Below are 25,494 nucleotides of genomic sequence, written 5' to 3' on the forward strand. Positions count from 1 at the left end.
CCCCAGCACACACATGAACATGTGTAAGTGCCAAACCTGCTGCTGCTTGACTCCTCCTGATATCAGCAGGCAGGGAGTTTGCACAAATGGTGCTGCTTGTGTCTTATTCACACCTGCTGGGCAGCTTTCATTGGCCAAGCTGACACTAAGACAGGACTGCAGGCAGTGAATGGGGTGGCCAGCAGTGAGGATTGGCTTTGGGGGACATGGGACATGGCTCAGGGATAAAACTGGCAGTGGTAGGCCATGGACTTGGTGATCTTGTAGGTCTTTTCCAGCCTAAATGATTCCATGATTGATTCCCCTCAGGAGACCGACTGCACACATTGCAGAGCTTCTTGCCCATATCTCTGATACAAGTTAAACAAATTGTTCCTGGTGATGTGCTGACAGGACAGAGCCTTCAGCTGAAGGGGACTCTGTTCTTTGAATGTCACAGGAAGGAAAAAGTCTGGTGCCTACAGTGGTGTCTGCCATGCTTCTGCCAAGGCTCTGCTGTCACTGATAAACTCTGTGAAACGGGGCTTGCAGCGAGGCTGGAGTGCAGATACAGCACTCAGGAAGTCTGTGACTGGTTTAGGAAATGCTGCTTTGCTTGCACCCTGTTTGTCCATCCCAAGGACTCGAGGGGCTTGCTTGGATTTGTGCAGCTTTGTACATTGGCCTGGATCCTGGCCATGTAACTGTGCTGCTCTGCAAGGCTGTTTGGAAATCCTTGTGATTGGCTCAGTTTTGTAAGAAGTAGTCATTAAAACAAAGCTGATCTCTGGTCTTCCTATAAAGACTCCAGCTGGAAGCAATCTTACATACAGTTCTGAGCTATCTTTGATTTTCAGTGTGTGGAATGCAGTATAAATGTGGGATAGATATTTCATTTACTCTCTGGTGACATTTGTCGTGTAAGAACATTACGGATGATTAATGCAGGTTGTTTATTATTTCTTCCTAATGTAAAAGACACTTTATTTGTGAGGACAAAATTACGTTAAGGCTCAGAGGGATTCTCAGTGAGGTTGTGCAAGAAGTAAGAAATGGTTAAAGTTCATCATCTTTACAATTAGGAGCAGTTTTGTATCAGAAAGTCTGTTTGGAGTCTGTTAAGAATTCTTTATTTGGGAAAAGTCTAGAAAGAGCAGGGAATTCTTTTAACTGCCAGTTGTACAGGTGACAACTCAGGACAGTGGTGACTTCTCTCTTATGAATACTCTGTGACTTTGAAAGAAGTCATATGTATTCACATTTTCACAGGTACTGCTCTCACTTTAAAGGTAGGGGAGGCTGTCAGCTGATGAAAAATGAAATCATAAAATGCCCAGATGATGCAGGAAGTCACTCTCAGAAGTAGGAAGCCAGTCTGAATTCCAAGGGCTAAAAAAAAATCATCTATCTCAGTAAAATAATGTCAAAACATTTTTAAAGCATCTTTGGGTTTTTTAATTTGTTTATTTCAAATACTTTGTATTTTCATTTAAGTAAAAAGTTGTGTTCTGGAAAATTTTCTGTAGCTAATTTAGATATAACCATATGATTCAATCAGTAATACCAAAGAAACCCCTTAAAAATAAAGCTGTGAATAATTTGTTGATAGAACTTAGGTACAAGGACCAGCTATGAATCTTAGGATAGAAAGGTTGGGGTTTTTTTTTCAGTACTGAAGCACTTAGCTCAACATTGATTCTTCTGACTTTGTTATACCCCTATGGACTTGAGAACATGATTGATCTAGACTTGTTGAAAAAACCTAGAACCTTGTTTCACATGGTAAGATCTTTCCTTTTCAATAAAAGATGTGAAAAAGTCTGGGAAAATCTGAAATGTTTAAAAACTTATGCCATCATATTGGGGGTTGAGGGTTGTTTTTTTTTTTTTTAAGAGACATTTTGGTTTGGTTTTATTTTGGAGGGGCGGTGTCATAATTTTTGAAAGCTTTCTTGTTTGTACATGCTTAGTGACTCTTGTCCTTGATCCATGCTCACCTTAAATCTAATTTTAATTTTTTCTTGAGTGAACTGTAAGCAGTAGAGTCTAGTTTGGAAACAAAATAGTGAAATTACTTGGAGTACTTTCAGTAGTGTGTGCTAATAATCATTAACAGCTCTTCTGTCCTAGATAAAACATCCTAGATGTTTTGCAAGTGATTTTATTTCAGATGTTAATTCATTTAAGTTGTGTTTGCAGTATTTGATATGTGCTGTTTCACCTTGGTCAGTGTAAACAAGCTCCCAAGGATCACTGAATACACCTAAATCTACTATTCTGCCTTGGTAGGTTCTCTGCAAGTGTCCCAGTGTTACACATAATCTTCTGCCATAATTGCCAGCTTTGTGTGGTGACAGTAAAAAAGAATTGGTGTGACAGGATGAAACACAGTGGGATCCAAGCTTGTGATATGTTTTCTTTCTGATTTTACACAATATGTCAGGCAGGAGGCTAGGAGATTAAAATTTTAAGATTTGGGGTTTTTTTTCTCCCGGGATTTCCAATCCCCCCTAAAATGCCTGAGTTCCAAAATATGCTATGGACATAGTGCTGGCCTGAGGGGAGGGTAGGAGAAAGTTAAAAGGGAAACATGTATTGATTGCACACACCCACATGTGCAAAGCATCTTATACCCAGAGCATCTGCAGAATGTGCTGTCATCAGAGCAGTGTTAATCACCTGATTTGGACACAAAAAGTAGAGCCAGGGGAAACACAGTGGTGCTTAACAGAAGTGCTGGAGATGAGTTGTGAGCTCTGCTGGTGATGCCTGTGTTTATCCATACAGACTTCTGAGGGAGCGTTTTCTTAGAGGTTTAAGAAAATTGTACTCAAGAATATTCTTCTTTGATATTTTGCAGAGTAATGTATTCTGCCAGACAAAGGCCCTTTTACTTATCTTTCTGTACATCAAAGTGTGTTTTCCCCTTGAAATACGGGGAGCTGACAACTGTACAACAGCAGCAGGGATCTGGGTTCACAGAGTAAGCAGTGTTTCATTATGCTGCTTTATTTGGATGGGCAACTGTGAGAAATAGCTTATGATGTATAAAATATCTGAGTCTCTTTTTGTACTTTAAGACATTGTTATCTCTATTTGAAGTTGGCTAGTGAAGGTCAGTCAGGCTAACTGCTTGCAAAAGAATATCCTGTCTCTGTTGGTAGATACTCTTTTCAAAGTTCATTGCATCCAGCAAGCTATTTTTGTAAATACCACCCATCATGGCAAATTACATACTATTAGTGGGAGGGGGAAAGGGAATGGTGTAGAAGTTCTTTTCATTAAAAAAAAAAACAATTGTTGTTTTAAAGAGCATTGTATAGCCACCATGAAAAGTGTAAGAAGTTAATTTGTTTAAGATTTGGTGTTGATCAGGAATGTCAAATTGCACTGCGGAAGTGATACATTCAGTGATAACTGTAATACTGAAACTTTCACTCACTGATAACCATGGCAGTGATATACTGTGATATTTTCATGACATTTCCTTTGCTTTACTTTGAAGTCTAGTTGGTTAAGTCAGGAAGTCTTTCTGTATTAGCAACACTGAAGTTACAGTGTTGTTTCTTCCTCTCTTTATGTTTTTTATATTTGTTCTTCAGTGAGAATGGAATGCTGGCAGTGTAGGAGAGTACTAATACTGGCAAGCAGTCGCTTACTTCTCCAGCCTATCACATTTTGAAATGAAACCCATTTTAAAATGGGATTTTATACTAAGTAACATTTTAAAATGAATCAGTAGCTTCTTTGTACTCTGTGTTTGGTTTAGCTTTTATTCTATGGTGTCTACTCAAATCTACATAAACTGATTGTCCTGCCCCAGAATTATTTACAAACAAGAGTAATCCTTGGTAATTGTGCCTGATCTTGTGAAGAAAATTACTGGTGTATGTTGGACTTGCAGAGTTTGTTTCTCAAGAGACCCTGTTGATTTTAAGAGAGCTGATGTGTTGACTGCCTAGGAGAGGCATTCACATGTTGAAGCAAGTGGAATGTAGCACTGCCCCAGAGAGAGCCAGACTCTTGTAATTCCCCCTTTTTACATTAAGTGATTTTATGACTGTTTTTTTTTCTTTGCACAATCCACTCATTTCTAGGTTATTATTGCCTACCTTGGACGTCCTGGATAGCAGTCATTGGCTTCCTGCAATGCAAGGAAACCTGATCACAGTGTTGCATCTTCAATGTTTATATTTAAATCACTAGTTATAATGTATCTTATAATAGAAGATACATAATATAATATACATATAATATAATATACAATTAATATAATACATTATAAGATACATTATAACTAAGACCATATATATAATTTAAGTTACTTTCTGGATAAGCTGGTACCTTTTTTGCTCAGTTTTTCTAGTCACTTAGAGTTACCTGTGGGAAAAGGAAGACTACTTAAAACTTCATATTTTATTTTATATAATTGAAGATTACTGATTAATTTAAAGGTAATCCCATTGAACTCACAGGCAACATTTATCCTTGTTCCACCAGATTGCAGCTGCTTTAAAACCACAGCTCAAAGCAAAATACTTTGTTTTCAATGCAACCACCAATGGAATGAAGGAGATGCAAAAATATCTACCTCTAAGCTGTTCCTTTAAAAGGTTATCTAAAAATATCTGCATAAACCAGCTAAAAGGTTTTACCAGATGATAATCGGTAATTATTATGGAAACATCTGATTTGGAAAAACCCACGACGCATCTCACGTTTAAAAAAAAAAAAAAAAAAGGTAGAAAAATATAAGCAGTAATATTTCCATCAGTGCAGTGTTTCATGTATCAGGGAAAGTGGGTCCTCAGTCAGCGAATACAGCTAAGTCTGTTTTGTGCTGTGGCAAATCCCATTGTGAAGAGGCTGTGAGTAATCAGAAGTGACAGCATAAGCACTTTCTGTTCAAAGTGATTTTACAGAAAGCATTATTTTCTGAGAAAAGTACACATATGGCTCCCATAATGCTGAAAGAGCACTGCTGTATCCATTTATTAGCACGAGGGCTGGGAGTGGAAGTTTTGCAAATGGTGTTCAGATTAAAGACCTTTTTCTCTGCTTTCCCATTCCATAAAACATCCTTAAAATCATTGGAATCAGACAGATAGGCAAGGGCAAGGCAAGAGTGTCTGCCAAGGGGGTGTTAGGACAGTCTGTGAAGATGAGGATGCTGTCAGGAGCTGTACCTGCTGCTCAGGAGTCACTCAAGAAGTCAAACAGCAGCAAAAATGCAAATGTGCTCATGTCTGTCCTTGTCACACCCTCCTGTCCTGTCCCCTACTCTGAGCCAGCCAGTGATGGTGGGACTGGAATGAAAACCTGAGACCTTTTGCTCTTACAAATTATGAATTTAAAGGATGAGTTTTCCCCCTGTAGTAGATATTTTTGTGATTCTGGGGTTTTTGTTCTGTTTTGGTTTTATTGCTTACCTTGACTCTACGGTTTGTGGCTATAACAAATATGATTCCTTGTGTGAGGCATGTGCAGGTTGCCAGGGCCTTTCAATTCAAGTTAATACACATACATAATCAAGTTCTAGTATTCTCATTTCTGTAAATTGCTTATCAGCGTATCACATTTGCAAAACTGCCCAAAGAACTTCACTTCCCAAAGCCTGAAGCCTCTTAGCTTTTCAGGGAAACCAAAGGTCCCAGTGCTCACACTTGTAGAGCTTGGTAGTTCAAAACCAAATGCCAACAGCAACATAAGTGCGATTTTTAAAAAAAAAATGTCCTCATGACAGTTATGTCAAACTTGATAGCTCAATATTTGGGATTGGCACTAGGGTTTTATGTATCTCAAAAACACAAATAATTTTAAAGCAAATTATTTTTGCAAATTATTTTTCCAAAAATTTGCTTTGGGAATTAGCTCTGTATTTGCAAGTAAGGTGTCTACATTTTTCTGAGTTACTGTAATTTGCTGCCTCTCTTAGATGCTCCACAACCAGGAAGCCTGAAATAAAAGCCTGCCTCTGTCCATAGTAATCTGCTTTTGAAGAGATGTTTGAAGGAGTTGGAGGGTAGCAAAAGAGATTCAGGTCTCTCTCTCTTTCATTAATATTAAGCCAGACAATCCCAATTCCAAAATTTTATTACAGGCCTTGATTACAAATGAAATGTTTCAAATACTTGTACTGCTTCCAGTAACCTCTTTCTCATCATCTCATAAAATCACCCCCAAGGAGAGTGAAGCTTAAATACTGATGGATCTGAGTATGTCACCAGTTATCTACTAAAGTGGAGACAATATTGTTTGTATTCAAGCATGAATTCCAGTGACATTTAACAGAGTTAATTTTATCTTTATTTGGTATTATGAATTTTGCCTCATTCTGTTCACTGTTGCTTTCTTTGAAATGCCTCTCAAATTTCACTGGCACTGGACCATCCTTGGTGATTGCTGCCACATGCCTGTCTAGCATGAAAACATCTTTATTACTTCAGAAAGTCTATCCTTAATGGCTTGGAGATATTTGCATCTGGCTTGGAATTATGACAAGCAATAGTCATATTGAGAGAGCTGTTTGTTTGGCTTTAATGAGCATAAGCTACAGCTTGCATTCAAGGAACTGCTTGGACTTAATAAGACAGCAAATGACTTGTGCTGCTCAAATCCGTTCTGTCTGGGTGCTTTAATGGGCAGGGTTAATAGGAGTGTGGGAACTTTTTTGGCTATGGAAAATAAAGGGGGCTTCCATAGCACTGCTGTTATCTTCGTTTTGTATCAGCTCCAGTTTTAAACCAGCAGTGTGGAGATATGCATTGCAGCAACAAAGCTGAAGCAATGCATGTTGAAACATTTACTGGGGAGGTGTAAGGAGAGAAAATACCATTAAAATCTTCACACAGAGGGGAGATCCTTCCACCTTTAACGTACAAATCATGGCAATTTTCATTCCTCCTTTAGAGTGGCTGCTGTGTGTCTGATAAAATAGATTAATGATGAATTATATGTCAAAAGAATTTACTTTGGTTGCTTTGCTAACACTGGTGTCGTTTCTTCCCTACAGGTATTTCTGTAACAAAGAAGACTCACACATGTAAGTAATGTCTTTTGATTTGGCCTTCTCTCACAAATGGAATTTCTGTTAGGCCGTGCTGTGGTGCTCAGACTAATTGGTGTTAGTCTGGCCTGAGAAAGCTCCACTTTAAAAATTCTTGTGTTTTTTCTGCCTTAGGGGTTTCAGTCCTCACCCAAAGTGTTGTTGGATGTACAATGTGTGTCTGTATATGTGGTACTGACATGTCTGTCAAGTCAGAGGGCAGAAAAAGAAAAAAAGAAAGTTGTGAGGAAAGACAGAATTCCTTACTATAATATATCCACCTTACAGCTGGCTGATAATTAACATATCCAGAAAATGCAGTTGAGGAGAATGGTTATTTTTATGGCTGTTATATATGCAGTATGATTCAAATCAAAATAATTTAATTGTAGAGCTTCTGTCCCTTCCTATGTACTCATCTATAAGATAAATCATTCTCTGCCTGTGCTTGAGGAACTCGAGGAACAACTGGAAGTTCTTGTTTTGCTCTCAACCATATAAGCAAACAGCCCCCAAAAGTGGTGACCTTGGAAATGGCTGTGAAAGTGTGCATTTACTTATATATACATTTATTCCAAATCCTCTTCAAAGACATCATTTCTGGGGATCAACTCTTATCTATCCTGCAGGGAGCTCGAAGCACAGTTCTGAGAAAATGCTGGGATTTGGAGCTGAAGGAGCATGCTGAGATTCTACAGATAGTGTGGAGGTTTGGCATTTTGGTAGTGCAAGAATTGTACTTGCCCAGGATATGGAACAGGAGTAGGCTAAAGCTGAGGCTATTACTCTCATGAAAGTCCTCTTACAAAACAGGTGCTAGGCTGCTCAAAATTTACAAATATATACACTTTTTATGCATTTTCAAGTATTTTCATCACAGCTGCTAGGATGTTGTAAAGTGTCTTACATGACTTTCGTTCTTATTTCATTCCTGGTTTTATAATACGCATGGAGTGAAAAATCTGACTTGAGATGATGAACTCTCACTGTATAGACTTAAAAAGCAGATTTGAGAATTTCAAATGAGAAGCTGATTTGTTTGAGTTTTGAAACAAATTTTAAATGTCTGAAATTTTCAGAGCATGATGATTTCCTTTGCTTAGGTGGGCTTGCTGCTTAATGCATTCTGAGGGCCAGATCCTCTTTGGCTGAATGATGATTTAGTTGAACTTAGAGCTACAGGCAGGCAGCTGAGGGCAGAATTTCACCCTGGTATTTTTGTGGAATATTTGAGCTTGTGCAGACTCTATTGACAGCACAGGGCACTGAAGTGCTCCATACATCTCCAGGCCAGGCAGTGTCCAGCTTCCTTGCACAGCCTTGCCCACGGGCTCAGCCCTGTGTGGGGCCGCCCCCTCTCTGGAGGTGCTGGGTGTTAGTGCCAGCTCAGTGCTGAGCTCTCTGTGTGCAGGTGAATGTTGGTTTGTAACACCCCTGGGAATCAGCCAAAACCACCCTGGGTTTTGTACAGCAGCGCCATGAGGTGACCCACAGAACCACAGCTCCAGCTTTGGGAATTTAGTAGAGAAGATGAAGTAGTGAGCACAGAGCTAAAGAGCACAGGAAACAGGATCCTCAGCCACCCCAGACTGGTGCAGTGTTGTCACCCTGTATCTCAGCTGCTTCAGGCCTGTGATGAAAAAAAGATGTATTTCTCAACTGTGAGAGATGATTAGTAGTGCTCACCATACAAGGCCTTTCATCTAGTTCAAACAGAAATTAGGGTCCCAGTGTCTTTCATGTTGAGAACTCTGTGCTTTTCTAAGAGAACTGTCAAAGAGTAGTTCCTCGATTTGTTAATCAGTTGTCATGCAATTGCTGAAGCATGAACAGAAAAGTTGCCTGAATAATGGGAAGATAAGCTTGCCCATTAAGAAGGGATTAAAATAGAAGGAGCAATAGGCTGTAATTGGCATGATGAAAATGTAAGCTACGTTTGCTAGCAAATATGTATGAGGTTTCATTCTGTTTTGGTTGAAGTTCTTTTAGAATTCATTCCTGTTATGACAAATTCTCATAGAGTAGGAATGATGTAAATTGTGCATCTTTAGCATTTCAGCATCATGCACAATAATTTTTTTTTTTTTTGCCCTTGTTGCCTAGAATTAGGTTTTTTAATTGAATAGGAAAAGGCAATAAAATTTACAGGTTTGGAATGAGTTAGAAAAAAAATACTATAAACACCTAAATACAAGAACTGCAAAGTCTGAGTTGTTAACAACTATAAATTACAAAGAAAGACTTTGTGCACTAGGATATGCTCTAGAATTTGCCTATCAGTTTGTATCAGTATAAATAATTTATCCAAATGAAGTTACATAAAGTTTTCTGCAAAGAAATTTCAAAAAACATTATTGCAAACACTTTGTGTAGTGTGTATACCTTGCCTGGTCTGATTTTAGAAATATAGGTGAAATTGCCTTATTCCAATTTTATGATGTGTGGCATATGAGAGTGTTGACTGACTGTAAACTCTGTAAACTACCACTTATTTCTAATGACCTTTGATTTAATTAGGGAGAAAGAAATGGAGTGGAGAAAATGAGTGGAAAAGAGGAAAAAAATTACTGGAAGAAAAATAAACTTTTTTTAACATAATGCCAGAAAGTTTGATACATGATGCATTTCAAACATTAGATTAATCCTTTTCAGACTTCACCCTAACAGCTGTTTTAATTGTGCAGGTTTTGAAATTGGTGGGGATCTCTCTCCAGTACTTAATTTTTCCTGGGTTTATTGTTTGAGTGTCTGGGTACATTTTATCCCCTTCTTTATATTAGTCTAACAAAAATGTCCAGTCAGCTGAAACTGAACTCCTGTGCTGATGGCAGGTGCTCAGGTAGTTCTGAATCTAACAATAGCTTAATATTTGTACACATGCAATATAGTAGTGTTGAAGAAACACAGCTCTTTCATAATGTAACTATCTAAATAAAACCTGAGAGGTTTTTATCCTTTTTGAGGCAACTAATTTTATCCAAATATTCTACTTCATTGGTGCTTCTCCACATTTTCTCTTTATTACAGTTTAAATGTTTCAAAATCTGACACTTTTATGCAGGGAGACAATAGTCTTCCAAGGAGTACTAAGGGAATAAATGTTATCCACCCCAAAATGCCCTTCTCTGCTCAGTTCAAGTTAAGATTAAACAGGCTTTTGAAGAAAAAAAATACATGCCTTCTGTGTGTTTGTAGAATAATTCTCTTGAGCTCACATGGCTATTTGTCAGGTTAACCATCACTTTAGATAAGCTGTAGTCTGTCAGATGGTAGAGGACAAGTCCTGTCTCATCTTCCATACAAAGTGGGACTTCTGGACTTACAGTTCTTTTTGACTCGAGAAAGACATGACTGACATTTAGATTCTTTTCTGATCATTTGATTGGCAGTAATATTTGTACAACAACCCTCTTCCTGCCATGTCTCATGTTCTGAATAGGAAAGTACTGGAAGTGGATTGTAACTTTGCACAACTTCACCCTTTTTGCAAATTCAGAATGGCATTGTATCAGTGATGATAAAAATCTGAAATTCTGGGAAACAGAAGACTGCAAAGAAAGTGGCATTTAATAGTGACCAACTGAGTTTTAGGCTGTCCCGAAGTGTGGAGTATTTTGTTTCTGCCATTTTAAATCTAAATCTTGCCACACTTCATGTAATTAGTTACATGGCCTCTGCCAGAGCACTTGTGACTCAGAGCTGTCACACAAATCAATCACCTTATTTTTCTTCAGCCACTTGGCCACTGACTTTCTTAAATGAATTTGAACTTGGCTGCCTCTCAAAGTAAGGGGTTTCCTGCAGATGCACCCAGAAGGTGAGTGCTGTACTGAGTCCAGGATGCAATGGAATCTTCCTCCCGCTGTTTGAGTTGTGAGGAGCCACACTCAGAAGCTTTGAAGGGGTTTGATTGCATAGCTGGAGTTCATATCTGCACCAATGGCCAGACACATGCAGTCATTTGCTTACCTTGCATTGGTAAGATAGTAAAAAATGCACAGATTTTACAAGCCTTCCTCACAGTTTTCTGTGTAGAGCTCCTTTGGAATGTTGTTTCACAGCAGAAAAGCACCAGAAGCCCTGGCTCTGAGTGACACCCACTCATCAGAGAGAGGTGGGGACCTGCAGGGCTGCTCTTACCTGGCCTGGATTAACCAGGCACTGCTTTGAACTAGGGGCTGCTCACTGGGATCAGCTTTGTAGTGATAGTGCTCCTACAGTTCACTGCCAGTGCAGAGCATGGCTTTTCTGAGCTGAGGCCAGAAGTGACAACTGCTTCGTTCATTTAGACTGAATTACCACCATTTGGAGAGAAAGACCATGTCTCTTCTTGTGATTTATCAAGATATTTAAATTAGAGTCATTTTCCCTAAACAATTATATCAGTAGGTATCTCTGTATGAATTCCTTAATTTTGGGTGAACTGTTCCTTACTTAAACTGAAATTATCCTTTCAGTTAATTTCTGGCAGATAAGAAATGTTTCCAAAGCTAGGTGCTGATTTTAATGACATGAGCTCCTGCAGGAAAATTAAGTGGAAACGGCGTGCTTTTAATGTTTAGCACTAAGTAATACTATTTGCATGAAGAACTGGCAACTCTGTTGGTAAAGGGTAGAAGTAAACCCATCCCTTCTGCTGTTTGAGACCCCAAGCCCTTTCCTCACTCCCACATCAAGCTCTCGGTCTGTTCCTACACTCATCTGGCTGTAGGTGTTGGTCTTGGGTGTATCTTGGCTCAGTGTTCTTTGACAATACACAGAAACTCTGGACTAAGGGGGAAAATTCACATTTTACACTGCAGATGGGAAGTCTTGAGTGTGCCATGGGGAGGTCCGCTTGACTGCCCACTGTGTGTGCCAAGAGCTGGGAGTGACAGAGTTCAGGTGTCTCCACCCCTGCCCCTTGTCCTGACAGGTCCCTGAGCCTCTGCCCGGACCTTGCAGTGCTGCTGAGCACAATGAGCCAAAGAAAGGGAATGTGCTGCTCTTGGAGACAAAGGCATGCAATTCACCCTGTCCTGGGCAGAGATCCCTGCCTGCATCATGGCCTTCCTCTCTTTCACTCTGAGCAGTTGTTAAGAAGAGCACAGTGCTTGTTAAAAATTCAGAAGCAGATTTGGGCCAGAAGACAGCTCTTCAGCTTCTCAGATATGCAACATTTCTAGAACTGTTTTTCACCAAAGTTCCACAAGCATATATTAATGTTTGCAGCTTAATGGAACCCAAGACCCAGATTTCTCTTCTTCTCTGATTTTACTTTCCATATTGTATTTCCTGTCACTGCTAAGGATTTTTCAACATTTGCTAGTTATTTTATTTAATTGCATTAAAGGGAAAGCTATTGTGGGTTTTTTTTCTGATCTGATTTATAATTACTTATCTAGTGTGCATTGTACTGTTGACTTCACCTCACATGTTTCATGTGCAGACTAAAGTAAGTAAATTATACTTTTCCCTCATAAAACAGGAGCTTTCAGAAAACTGATGGTTAACAGGATCTGCTGTTAGCACCAAGGCCTAAAGAGAACAGGTGAAAACTAAACCCTGTCCCCTGAGGCCAATAAAATAGCTGTTTGGTCCCCTGTGTGTAACCTCCTAATAACTTTACTGGCCAGCCTTAAGATCCCTTGGGGGCTTCTCTGCAAGAGCATTCCCTCTCTTTGTTCAGATTGCTTATTAAAAATGATTTTATAATGAAGTTGCCTCAAATAGCTGCTACTTTCCTGCTTGTCCTTGAAGCACTGTTTGCCCTGATGAAGAATCTGAAGACAGCAATCTAGGGCTGTTCTCTTCTTCAAAACTTTTACTGAACTACAGCTACACTTCTTTCTTTTTCTTTTTCTCTTTTTACTTTTTTGTAATTTTTTTAACTTCCCTGCAGTGAGCCAAAGCAAACCTCTCCATCAGCAGCAAATATCTCCATCCTTTGAGGCCACCCCTGTGGAAGGTTTGGTTTGGTTGCCACACGTAACACTGTGTCAGTGACTTGTTTGTTGCCTTCTTTTTGGGTGGCCAAATTATTGAGGGGCGAAGATGAAGTCATTGTCAAATAATGAGGAGAGGAGGGAATATTTTTAAAGTCAGAATGGGTTTCTGGCTGGCTTGGGAGAAAGAGTACACAGAATGGCAGTGGGTGGGGTGTGTGATGTCCATGACGCGGCTGTAGGGGAGATCTGTGGATGATCTGGTTCTTCCTGGCAGTTCTGCACCAATGAAGTATTTTCTCTGTAAAAATTCCAACATTTGTGAGAAAGAACAGCCCTTTTACCCATGTGGAAACAGCCATGGACAAAGGTAAAGTATCAAAAGAAATTTTATTTATGTATGTTTTGTGTCCTCACAGAATAACAGGTCAGAGCTGAAACAAACCTGTTGCCTCTAATCTTCTCTTTGCTGCCCAAAAGCTTGGCATGTGCCTGGGCCCCAACCCTTTGGCACACTTGGAAGCAACATTTCATTTTCTCTAAGGCTGATAGAACAGGCAATTAAATGTACTGCCCTGGAAGTCCCATGGGGAACTCTGTCTATTAGCTGCACTTGAAGATAATATCAGGTCTCTTCTCTGGCTCTGTTCTGAGTATATGGAGCAGCTTCTATCTATTTGGGGTTTTTGGCTGTAACCATTATTTATGGGTTTACTTTACTGTGAGTTTTCTGGTAAATACCCTCAGATAGGGTTTTTGGTGCCTTTAATAATGAAGTAGCATGCAAACCAGAGTAAAGGAAAAACAGCAAATGAGTCGAAAAGTAATTTTAACAAATGAAGGCTGATAAGTATTTGCAAAATGTTTATAATCCAGTATGAAAATGTATTGGATTATACATCAGATACTTCTAAATTGCAAATCAATACTGTCTGTAAATCAGTTCCAGTTCTGCTCACACTTTATTTCTTTTTCTGGTTGCTCCTGTGGAAGCAGACAAGATGGGCATTCTCTTTAATGTTTAAAATATACTTGGAGGCCCATGTTTTAAGGAATGATGAAGTGTTAGGAGAACATTAAGTGGTTTCTGACATTAGAGGTCTAAATTCTATTAGTGTGGTTGATGGGTATTAAAAGGTTATGGACGTCACCCAAAAATAAATTGGAGCTGTTTGTGAATGCAGTCAGTAAATTGATTGGGAATGTCTGTAGTGTTCTCTTATACCTAAGTCTTGCTTTATAAGTTCATAGAAGTTGCTCTTGCATGTTTCATACCCTTCTTTTTTCTGTCTGTTAATTCCTAAGGCCGTTATTCTGATGTAGGAAATGGTGAATGAAGTCATGAGCACCTCCTGTGGTGCACTTCACTTTAAAACAGGGGAAGTGTGGGACTGCTCTGAATCCTATTGCAGCTGCTTCATTGAATCCTGTTGGCTGAAGCGTGTTTTCATCAACCCTCTTAGCACTGCCTTTTTTTGAGTTGTTTTTAAAATCTCCTGTCTTTAGAACTCTTGCAGCTGTTACATGAAGTTAATGTTTCCATCTTGATAAGAACAGCTGCCCACAATTTTGGTGTGTTCATTGGTTATAGAAGAGAATTGTGTTACGGGCTGAATCTAAGCTTTAAAATATGTAATATTCTTCACATTCTACAACTTTAATCAAACTCTGAGAGCAGTAGGAGTTGTTCTTTGCAAAGTCATTAAATTATTTTTTTTCAGCTTTTGAGTGTCTTGGGCACAAGAAAACTGACAGATGAAATTTCTCCAAATGTACTTTTGTATTCTGCATATTTTTCAATGCAAACAATGTGAAAGAAAATAGGAAGTGTTATTGCTCATGACTTTCTTCTTCAATTTATGGGCTGCATATTTTGGCTCTGAATAGTCTAAATCTAGCCAGCTCTACTATGCTTACAGAGAAATACTTCTGACTACATCTTTTGCAATAGCTCCCTAAGAAATAATTGTACTTTCTAAACAAGACTTGTGCAAGACTCATTTGGGTTGATTTGAACAGTTCCTTGAAGTCACCTCAATCTTTATAGAAAGGTGAATCTTTATGAATAGATTGCCACCATATACAGCAAAGTGTTGGGATTAAATTAGCATTAAAATTAGGATTAAATACCATTTGTTCAAACAACAAAAGTCCAAGTGGATATTTTCTTCTTACAGATTTATTGCTGCTCCCTTTTTTCACGCTTTGAGAAGAATCTGTGGAGTTTTCTGCTTACATTCATTTCACTTCATGACATTGTTTATAACACAATGCTGCATTTTTTTGTAGTAAGGCTGAATTCTAATGATTCTAAAGCAAGCAGTCATAGGGACTTCTCCAAGGTTGGTATCTGAACCAAAAAAAGCACATTTTATTATCTGAATTTTGAAACCAGGGACTGATTCCATCATTCCTAATAGACTCATTTATTTGACAGTGCATTGCTAGACTTGAGCACTTGCCATCCTGACACAACTATTGAACCTGAAAAGGGCTCTTTAATGTATGTTGATAGCTAAGCTTAATAAGGACTATGGAAATATTGGAAGTTTTGCAGCCTTTCTCTAAGCACATCAACCTAGAATTATTTAAATGTTGACCCAGCTGAGAGCAGAGTCTGATGCAGGCAGTAACTGAGGCAGCTCCTCATGGCAGATCAGGTAATCACTTCAACTTGTAATGAGGAGCTTGTTCTTAGTGTTATGGCCAAATGATGGTGATATTTGTAAAGCTCCTAATTTAAATATAGTTTTGCTGCTCAGGTTTTTCTCCCTATAAGTCTCCTAACATGATGAAGTACAAAGGACAAAAAGTTTCAAAGGACGGTGTGGGTTGGTCTAAAGAGCTATTTTTCAGCTAAAAAGCTGAAAAAGAACAGAAATGGATCAACCCAAAATCAAAGAGAATCCTGAGGGTATTTGGGATACAGACCCCTTAAAATTCAACATTTCAACTTTTTTCCTTTTGTTTTCAGAACCCTTGAGTAGTTTTGAGCTATATTGCCAAATATGTATATTTGTGTATATTGCATAACTGGGGGTGGTGGGAGAGCAAGGAGGGAGAACTGTGCTGACAGCATTTCAGAAATCTTGCCAGATATGAGTTACAGTTAGTACAGGTGATTTTTGAGGTTTACATGGATCAAACCATTGTGACAAATACTTTGGTGTGAGTTTGAGTTCTTAAATGTCAGCTGCTTTTGTAATTTGCACAAGGGATGGGAAGATGGTCCTGCTTACCCAAACTATGCCCATACAAACTCCTTCTGCAAAACTTTTCATTAAACTGAAAGACTCAGGAAAAATTGTGCCTGGTGTTATTCTGGTATAGAGAAGTAGTTAAATGTTTTCTTGTGTCTTAGTAGTTGTGTTTCAGTTAAAAATGTGAGGAAAAATCCAGTGCATTCCCAAAATGACAAAATTACACCATTTGTCTGTAATGCCAAAATTACTTACTTTGAATTAACTCTACATTCACTACAAAAGAGTAGTTAAAATACGTGTGCTTTGGCATGTGCCGATGTGCTGATTAGTGCACATTGAAATGAGCATCACAGTATTGAAAAAACCTTTTTTTCTAAATATGTTTTGTGCAGGGGAGGAGAGAGAGAGACTATGTCAGTAACAAAAATACATTCTCCAGTGTGAATACCTTTGAACTGAGTGTAAATATCCATTGCTTCTTTACCTCTTGCTTTTAAAACACACCGTAGTAGAACCTTGATTTGGTCTTTAACCCCACTGCAGTCACCTTGCCTTAAATTACTTTATTGTCTGGGTTTGGATTCACAGTTCACTTGATCAAAGGAAAGGATCTCACCTAAACAGAAGTTACTGTTTTAAGGGATTGCATCTGGGACTTCGGGAAGTTTCTTTTCTTAACCTTACTGCCATTAATGGCTAGATTCTCAAAGTGACCTAGAACTGAACCTTCAACGAGTCATTGTAAAAAACATAACAAGTGAAATAAATAGGAAGCCTTGACCAAGAGGATGAAGACTTGGCTGGAAAAAATGAAGACTTGTGAGACATTTTTGTTATCTGGCTTAGCTTCCCCTGTGTTTATGAGAAGTTTTTGTTTAAAGTGAGCACAAACTATCAGTTGTGAGGTGCCGCACTGTCACTTTCTGTACAACAGACTAGGCACACCCTCAAAGCAAAGCAATTTCCTCTCTCTCTCTTTTTTTTTTTTTTTTTCTTTTTTTGAGGTGTTTACCACCAACTTCAAAAGTCAGTTCATAAGAGTGGTGGTGTTCTTGCAGTTTTCTGGAAATTCAAACAAGCCTTTATTTAATCTCTGTACAACAGAGGTAGGGAAACCTCTGGTTTCAGAAAGCCACTACATGACCAAAGGCATTTAGTGATTTCCTCTTAGATAAAGCCATCAGTTGATAACCATCCTTCTCACCAGTGTTTGTCTGAAGAACTGTTTCGTTATCTTTGTTATGTTACCTAACTGATATGGAGGTGTGATACTTGCTGGTTGTAAAGGCAACTTCTACAGATAAGGCAAGTTTCCTGTTTAAAGTCTTCACATTTCTTTGACTCTGACCCTTTTTCCTTTTCCCTGCCCATATTGGTGGCTTAGTCCAGAGTTACGGTCTTGAAGTAAAGGTGGAAGTAAAAAGGTCATTCAAAAAGACAATTTTACATGCTGTTTGAGGATATAAGGGTACTAAAGGCTGGCTGAAAATAATTTTCCTGTTAAACAGAGCTTTAGGTATTTAAAAAAATACTTCACTGAAGGTATCACTTTTTCCTGTAGTTTTCAGAAGGGAGGTAAGAAAAACCCTTGTTAACTCAGAGCAGGGTGAGTTGTCCTTCATGTGGGATGGTGGTGGCATGACTTTAAGAGCTGACCTAGAAATGAGGCAGTTCAGGTACTTCAACCTTAAATTTCCACGTCCTGTCAACAGGACTTCACCACTTCACTGTCAGCTGTTTTGAGAGTACATTTTAGCACGAAATCCTGTCTTTAGAAGCAGTAATGTAAATTTCTCTGGAACATTTTGTCTTTGAGAAGCCACCAGTGTTGACACCAAAAAATCCCTGTTCTAACAGGGAACCTTTTAAAAGAGAGACAGAGAACCTCAACTTGAGAACAAGTAATTTAGGAAGTTGTTATTATTATGCTTTGTGCAACTAATACCTGGCAGCCCCAGTTTACAAAAGAAATTCCTTTTGCTGTGGATTTATTTGCTGCTTTTCACTGGTATTGGAGGGGAGGTTGTATGACAGCATTGCAGGCGGGAACCCAGCACCTGCTTTATAAATAAACTGCTTTCCTCACTCTGGATTAAGTCAGCAGTTAAACTTGGGATCCAGCCTAGCAGTGATGTTGTGTTCTGGTAAGATTTACATGTAACTGCTTATTTCCTTTTCTCAAGATCCTGAAATCACAAAGATGAGCATTTCAGTGTGATGGATCTTTTACTCTATGTTCTGCATAAGCCCAAAAGACTTTGCATATCTGTTGTGGGTGTAGGTTGTCCAGTAACTCCTATTTTTTCTGTGGTGTCAGATTTGGCTTGCATGTTCCAAATGACTTTGTGGCACTGGCACAGGAGCCTCCATGATGCTTTTCTCTGAATCAGACTTGGTTGTGTCCATTTTGTCAACCAGAAGGTCTTTTCAGGAGGTAGGAAGAGAAACAGAAGCTTCAGCTGAAGCAGGAGGTCAAACTGTGTTGAAGACCACAGAAGCTGAATGATGGTGGTTTTCAGATTTGATCCATTAAATCTCTGAAATTTGTTTGCTTCCAGTGAGATTCTAACACATCACACCTCTTCTTCCACGCATCAAGAAAAGCATGCCCAGATTATAAAATCAGAATTTGAGTTCTTAGCCTCTTTCAAAAGAGCATTTCTGGGACAGTCTAAGAATCTCTCCATGCAACAGCAGCTACCAACTGAAATCTGACACTGTCTATGCTCTGAACATATCATATTCATAAAAACAACCTTTTTCTTTTTACTAGAAAGCTTCACTTCTTTAATTGTTGCACTCTTCATTTTCCTCACAAAACTTTTTCCCTCAAAGACACGATCAAAGACAGGTGCAGTGAGATAAAAAAATGGGAAAGTTTTGTATTTTTTTGAATCAGTAGAAAAGCTGCCCTTGGCTTTAGAGCTAGAAGAGCCACTTCAGAGCCACTTTGTTCACTGTCAAGTGCTGTAGCTTCTCCTTTATTCCCACAGTGGTACAGCATACTGTATTAAGTTGTTTTTCACTCTATTATAAAAGTATTAATTTTGATAAGGAAAGAAACCAGGATCTTATCAGACTATTTGCCAGTAAAGTTGGGGTAATAGAGTTCTCCTAAACTACCCTCTCTTTGTGTTAGTTCTCTTTACTTTGAGTTATCAAATGCAGCACTCTTGGTACTTTAAAATGAATTTTGAAAAAATGTCTTCGTTCCTCATTTTAAAAAATGTAACAATAATTCCATGAGCTGTTCTATTTAACACTTCATTGGTTATTTAATATAAATGCGAATCCTAAGCTACTTGATTTTTAGTGCATTTTTGTCAGATGATTTTTTATTTAATTTTTGGTGCTTAGTAGTGAGAGAACTATTCTTCATTTTGCGTCTAACCATGTGTTTTCATGGAAACAAACCATCTAGAACACATTGTATTTCTGTGAAAACACAAGCTTATTAAATGTCAAACAGTTTATGTTTTCCTGGCACTCATCTTGAAATTGGCACATTCACTGTGTCAGTGTTCTATGATGTAAGTTTAAAACTGTCACATTGTCAATGTTCAGACATTAAAAGGTCTGAAGTCTCACACGTGGGGGAGGAGGAATTAGGCTCTTGTCAATGAGCAGGTGGTGATAATTTAGGCACGTTTGTTTGAGGTTTGTATTAAGTTAATAGAAACTCTCTAGTCTGAGTATCCTCAAATATTTAAGCTGATAAAGAGGTGGCGTCAATGTTGAAATCAGAGTCATTTGTGCTTACTAAGGGCTGACTATAAATATCAGGGTTGCTGGTGGAGCTTGAAGTGTCTTTGCACATTTAACTTTATCACTCAGCTCGTGCATTGCAGAAATTGCTTTAAAAAGCAGTGAAGCTGGGAGGAGCTGCACTCGTGGCTGTACATTCCCCGTGCCTCTGGAGCTGCTGATCCTCAGGGCTGTGTAGCGAGGGCTTGAGCACTGCTTCCCCAGTTTGCAATTATAACTGAGGGTCACATTGGAATAGGCTGAAAAATTCCCCTGAAAGCAAGGCTGGCTCCTGGAAGACAGAGGAGCCTCCTGGGTGAGTTTCTGGCCCAGTCCTGTGTCAGTGAGGAGGGCGTGTTGGATGAGCCGTGCTTGATCAGGACGTGATCCTGTTTTATGGACACTGCACTCACATCCCAGTCTGTCACTGCTCTGCTGGCAGGTGAGGTGGGCATCAGGCTGCTAAATAAAAGATGAAGGAAGCATTTGATGCTTCTGGAACAAAATGCACAGGTCACAATAGAGAGAATTTTATCTTCCCTAAGATAGGAAATACTGGTACAAGAAAATCTCTTTTACCTCTTCAGCCCCCATCATCCTTACACTTCAAACAATACCCACAGCACTAGCACCCCACTAAGCTTGACAGTTCCAATATATGTGGATTAATAGGCAGTAAAAATAATTTTGCGTCTATCATGCTGTGCTATATTTTATAGAATAACCTGGTGTTGATTTTATGGTTGAATTCAATATGACTCTTCTCTGAAATAGCTCACATGCAAAAATCTTCAAGATTAATTTATGAGTTTAGTTGCATACATTATCCTATCACATTATGCAAATAATTAGGAAGAAAATAGCTATTTAGCGTATTTATTATCTCTGTAGGGAAAATGTACACATTTTACATGCATGTTTCAACTATATTTCATCTTCTCATGATTGTGAAAAAGCCTTTAATATATTTCTTACCATGAATTTTAAATTTCACAGTGGAATTAGCTAAATGGTTTGTTTTGCACTCTAATGGATGGGATTTAAATCCAGTTTTTCACATCACGCAGGAAACATTTTTCAATATTCTTTTGTCTCTGTTCCATGCACCAAAACCAAAGACAAATTCCCATTGTTGGAAATGGACCTTATAGTAGTAAAGATGCTCTAAGTTCCTTTCTCAGAGTTTGTCTAGCAGCTGTTCATGTTTCTGGGGTGTGCACTTGCCCCTGTGTGGAGTCTGGGTGGGAGCTGTGAGAAAGCCCCGTTCCTGGCCAGCCCTTGGTGGCCGAGCTCTCTGAGCTGTCCCTGTCCCCTGCCCAGCGCAGAGGCAGAGCCGGACTGGCCCGGGCACGGAGCATCGCTGCTGTGTGTGAGCTCCGTGTCCCAGCAGCTCTGCCTGCGGCCAAGGACACACACCCACCTGCTGACAAGCGCAACGACTCGTGAAATCCCGGCCCCGGGCCGCGTGCTGGGTTTTATTGTTACACACAAACACAGAGCGCATGGGGCATTTATCACTTTCCAATTTCTGTGACTGAAATGGGTGTTTGATTATCTGAGAGAGGCAGTGAATGTTTACAGAGATTTGGGTAAGAGCTGTTTTTAATTTCGCCTTGCTGATGCACACAGTGGATTCGTGAGCCTGGCTATATTCTGCTGCATTTGCCAGTTTTTTTTGTTTATTTTTTTTTTTAATGTTTACCTATGTGTTTAAGTACACACATACACATGTCTTGTACTGTGTATCAGAATATATCGGCTGTGTTGGTGTGAAGCTGTCATTTAATTTTAAAGGAAGGATGAAGTTATTTGAATGGTGCTGAGCCATGATGTCATAACTTTATACTGCCTAGACTCTGTATTTGTACTGGGATTTTTTCTCCATGTAGTAGCAGAATAATTTTCTGATTTTCCCCCGGAATAGCTTTTCTCTCTCTGTTATCTCTTATGCTAACAGTGTTAATAAAGGAAATTATGATTTCTTAGCCTCATCCATGAGCCAGAGGGAAATTTACTAGAGATGCATCAATATCTGTTTTTATTAATGTTAATATACTCTGTGCAAACTTCTCTGGACATGTTTACAACTTGTATCTGAACGTGGAATCAAGTGTAAAGACTGCAGAGCCCTAAAGCTGTGTGTGCTTTGCCAAGTGGTGCAGATGAAGGGGAATGGATCTAACGCTGGCCAGCACTTGCCCCAGAGGATCGGACATCCCCACTGTTTGGGGTGGTCTGTTTGTTGACTTTGGAGTGGTGGCAGGAAGCCTCTTGCAGTGCATTCCATACTGTGTGGGAGGGCATCTTTGAGTCCAGTTCCCTCCAAAAGGGACCCTGTTCATGTGCCCTTGGGCCACTGCTGCAAACCAGAGCAAGGGGAGTTTTGGGGACAGCTGCAGCAAAGCACCCTCCTGCTCCCAGTGGGAGTGCTCTGGGAGACACACACTCAAAAGCTGCAGGGACAGTTTGGGTATGGGATGGAAAATCTCCTGGCCAAAGTGGTGTTTGCTGTGCCAGCTCTGCTGAACTGCCTTTGGCAAGGCTCCTTTGCCTCTAGCCTTTGTGTTCTCTCAGAATGGTCCCCATGGCTGCTGCCCACCTCTGTCACATCCTGGGAACAGAGCACTCCTCCGCTGCTCCAGAGGCCACCTGTGTGCACAGGTGCCTTGTCAAGTGAAGAGCTTTGGGAAAGGAGGAGGTTTCATTCCTTACACTGTAAAATGACTGCTGAAGGGTAATCATATTATACTTTTAGCAATACCTCTAACTCTGTTCAGAATTAACTGGTGGTTGGAGAACGCTCTTTATATTGTTCTTCAGTTTGTAAAGGCAAGTCAGATTGATCTTCTGGTTTTTTGTTCCTATTTGTGTGGTGTAGCATATCCAGTATAAGAACCTGAATTTCATTCCACTCTTTAAAGAAGTGCTAGCATTCAGTATCAGTAGTACTAGTAGCAGTTGTTATAATTATTATATGAATTTCACATAGTGAGAAAACATTTGGTAGGGTAAAAGGGAGAAAGGCTATTTTGTGTCCCCTGCATGTCATGAAAATGATTAGTGAAATGCAACTTTTAATGCTCTTCTCTGTTGTTCTTGGATGGATTCAGGCCCAAAAGCTATATTGCTCATTTTGGAATTTATTGCTTCCAGTGCTTAAAGCAATGGAGATATACAGAGAAAAGAAGAAAACAAGGAGGTGCACCATAAGGAAAAGCTTTCCACACAGAACCCAATTCTTCTGCAGGTGTACACGTGCGACCTTTTTCGTGTCATAATCTATGCCTGCAGAGCCTCTGATTCAGAAATTTTTTTTGGCAGCGTAATGTACTGCAGGAAAGGTTTCGCTGCCTTGGCTTACTCACTCGAAATTAGCCCTAGTAAATACTAACTTGGTGTGATTTGTACAGTGCTGACAATGTGTTGCTTGGCTGAGTAACTTGTAAAAAAGACTGCAATAATTAGCTCCTACAAGTTCACATTTTCTCTCAGATTTGAATATATGGATTGTCATTTGCTGCCAGGCTCTGTGTAAGTGTGTCAGTAGTTCCTCACATTGACTTTTGGGTGCATTGAACTGCTCAGGAATCTCTGGTGCCTCCTTCCATTTGCATAGCTATGATGAGCTAAATACAGATGTTCCTACCCATCCTTTTTTATAGTGTTACATAGGAGTGGGGCTGCAGAATCTCCTCATGTTTTCCTCTGAGTCACTGTTTCTGTTCTGCGTCAGCCCTGCTTCATTCTCTAATGTCAGTCAACTTTGTTTCTTCACCCAAAACCATTTAATAGTATTAGGGAGCATTTATTTATGTTTAGGTCATCATACCTTTGGTGTTCCTTTTGAAAGTTTAATCTAAACATTGCTGCCCTTTTTGGTCATTACTTTCTTAGTTCTATTTGTTGACAGTGAAAAATGTGTCCTTTTCCTTCTTCATTTTCAATGGAAACAGGAAGCCCAAGCAGAGAATGTCTCTTCTTTTTCTCTCCCCCCCTCAGAATTCCAATGTATTTATCTATTTTCCATCTTCTTTCTCCATGCTATTTTGCAGACATACTGTTACTGAGGTGAATGAGAGGAGTCATGGACAATGACTGTATTATGGCTTATGTGTTAATGTGTTTTTCTTTCTTTACATTTTAATTTTAATGTTGCATTTCTTTTTTGTTTGAAAATAATATATTTTAAAAATGAAAAAAAACCTTACCCTGGAAATGAGATGATTTGGCTGAGAAGGCACAAACAATGGTGGTTGGTGCACCTGAGAATTTTGGTTTTCAGTCCTTCACTTACACAAGCTGGTACTGAGAGACCTTTAATTTATCTTGCCAGCATAGAGAAATAGCCACAAGAAGTGCTCTGTAATATCCTTTTAAACAGTGTTTTTCATCCACCTATAATGAAAGGTGTCTGTTTTATGTTGCTGCCCATTCATCATTCCTTGGACACCTGCTGCCTCCGTCAGTTATTTCTTAAATCTGAGTTAACCTTCTCATGTAATCCTGCTCTCCTTTCTTCCTTGCTCAAACCCATTATTCCATAAACCAAGCAGTCCAACATGAGTCCAGTAACCTGGGAGCATACAGTGTTAACATCTATCACTTGTGCATGCTGTTCCTTGGAGCAGTGGGTTTTCACCACGTCTTTATGAACAGAGGAGCAAAGAACCCAACTCATCTCAACTATTCATTGTGTGCTCAGGGGTTTGCTTTATGTTTTCCCTCCCTGTCTTAGAACTCCACATTGTTCTCTAATTCATTCTGTAGTCAAGAATGGAACAATTAGCCACAAGCTCTCAAGCTCTGGCAGATGATAATTCAAAAAAAAAAATTAACTTTGGCTGATAATGCCTCTCTTTGAATTATGAGCTGGCTGTAAGCCAGGGAATACTCCTATTGTCTCCTGTACAAACAGCCCATCCTTCCTGACTCAAGTGCACCAGAAGTAGTAACATTTTTCATCTTAGAGAATTTTAACCATTGCATTCTTGAGCTTTTTAACTCCTTTGTGCAGTGTTTGTGAATCTCTCTTAGCCAGCTACCATGTAATCCTCAGGGAAAAAGCAATTCCTAATTCCTTTGCATTTCAATGTAATTTGGCAGTTGAAGGGGGAGGTGGTAAATTAAGTTTAAAGCATTTAGGTAAGCAGCTATATTACAAAATCTTATTGTTATAATGACAAAGGTTTTAATTAAAAATGTCAGCCACAAAAAAATTCCTGTGTAAGCCTCTGCCAGTGATTGCAAATCAGTTTCCATCTGTGCTTTAGTATTGACGCATAGCCAAGTTCCTGTGAAGGGAATATTTCTGTTACTTTTACTGTTAGTACTCTTTCTTGTGATGTTTTCCTAGGCCCCAGTCCTGTACCTTCCCCTGCTCCCCAGCTAGCAGGCTGAGTAACACTTGGGGTAGTTTTGGCAGCAGAGGATTAGAGATTCCAAAAGCTCTGGAATGACATTAGCAATTAGCTGCTGCAAATGTATTTATTTCTGGGGAAAGGAATCTCGGCTTTGCTTCCTAAACACAGTCTGGTTTGCTTACTAATAAGTATTATGAACCACTCCTCTGAGCTTGGATTTGTCAGCTCAGATCTCTGGA

At 39.3% G+C, this 25,494-nt stretch overlaps 1 protein-coding gene across 5 annotated transcripts in view; it reads left to right on the plus strand.

The window, feature by feature from the left end:
* Nucleotides 1-25,494, plus strand: part of RORA (RAR related orphan receptor A) — a 354,582-nt gene that overhangs the window by 235,034 nt on the left and 94,054 nt on the right. For all 5 annotated transcript variants that reach the window (XM_030281521.4, XM_030281522.4, XM_072934117.1 and 2 more), the window contains exon 2: nt 6,992-7,021. In XM_030281521.4, the coding sequence (XP_030137381.1) occupies nt 6,992-7,021 (30 nt within the window). The remainder of the gene's footprint in view (nt 1-6,991; nt 7,022-25,494) is intronic.

This window comes from Taeniopygia guttata, chromosome 10 (genome assembly GCF_048771995.1).
Source record: "Taeniopygia guttata chromosome 10, bTaeGut7.mat, whole genome shotgun sequence".
In the NCBI taxonomy this organism is placed as follows: domain Eukaryota; kingdom Metazoa; phylum Chordata; class Aves; order Passeriformes; family Estrildidae; genus Taeniopygia; species Taeniopygia guttata.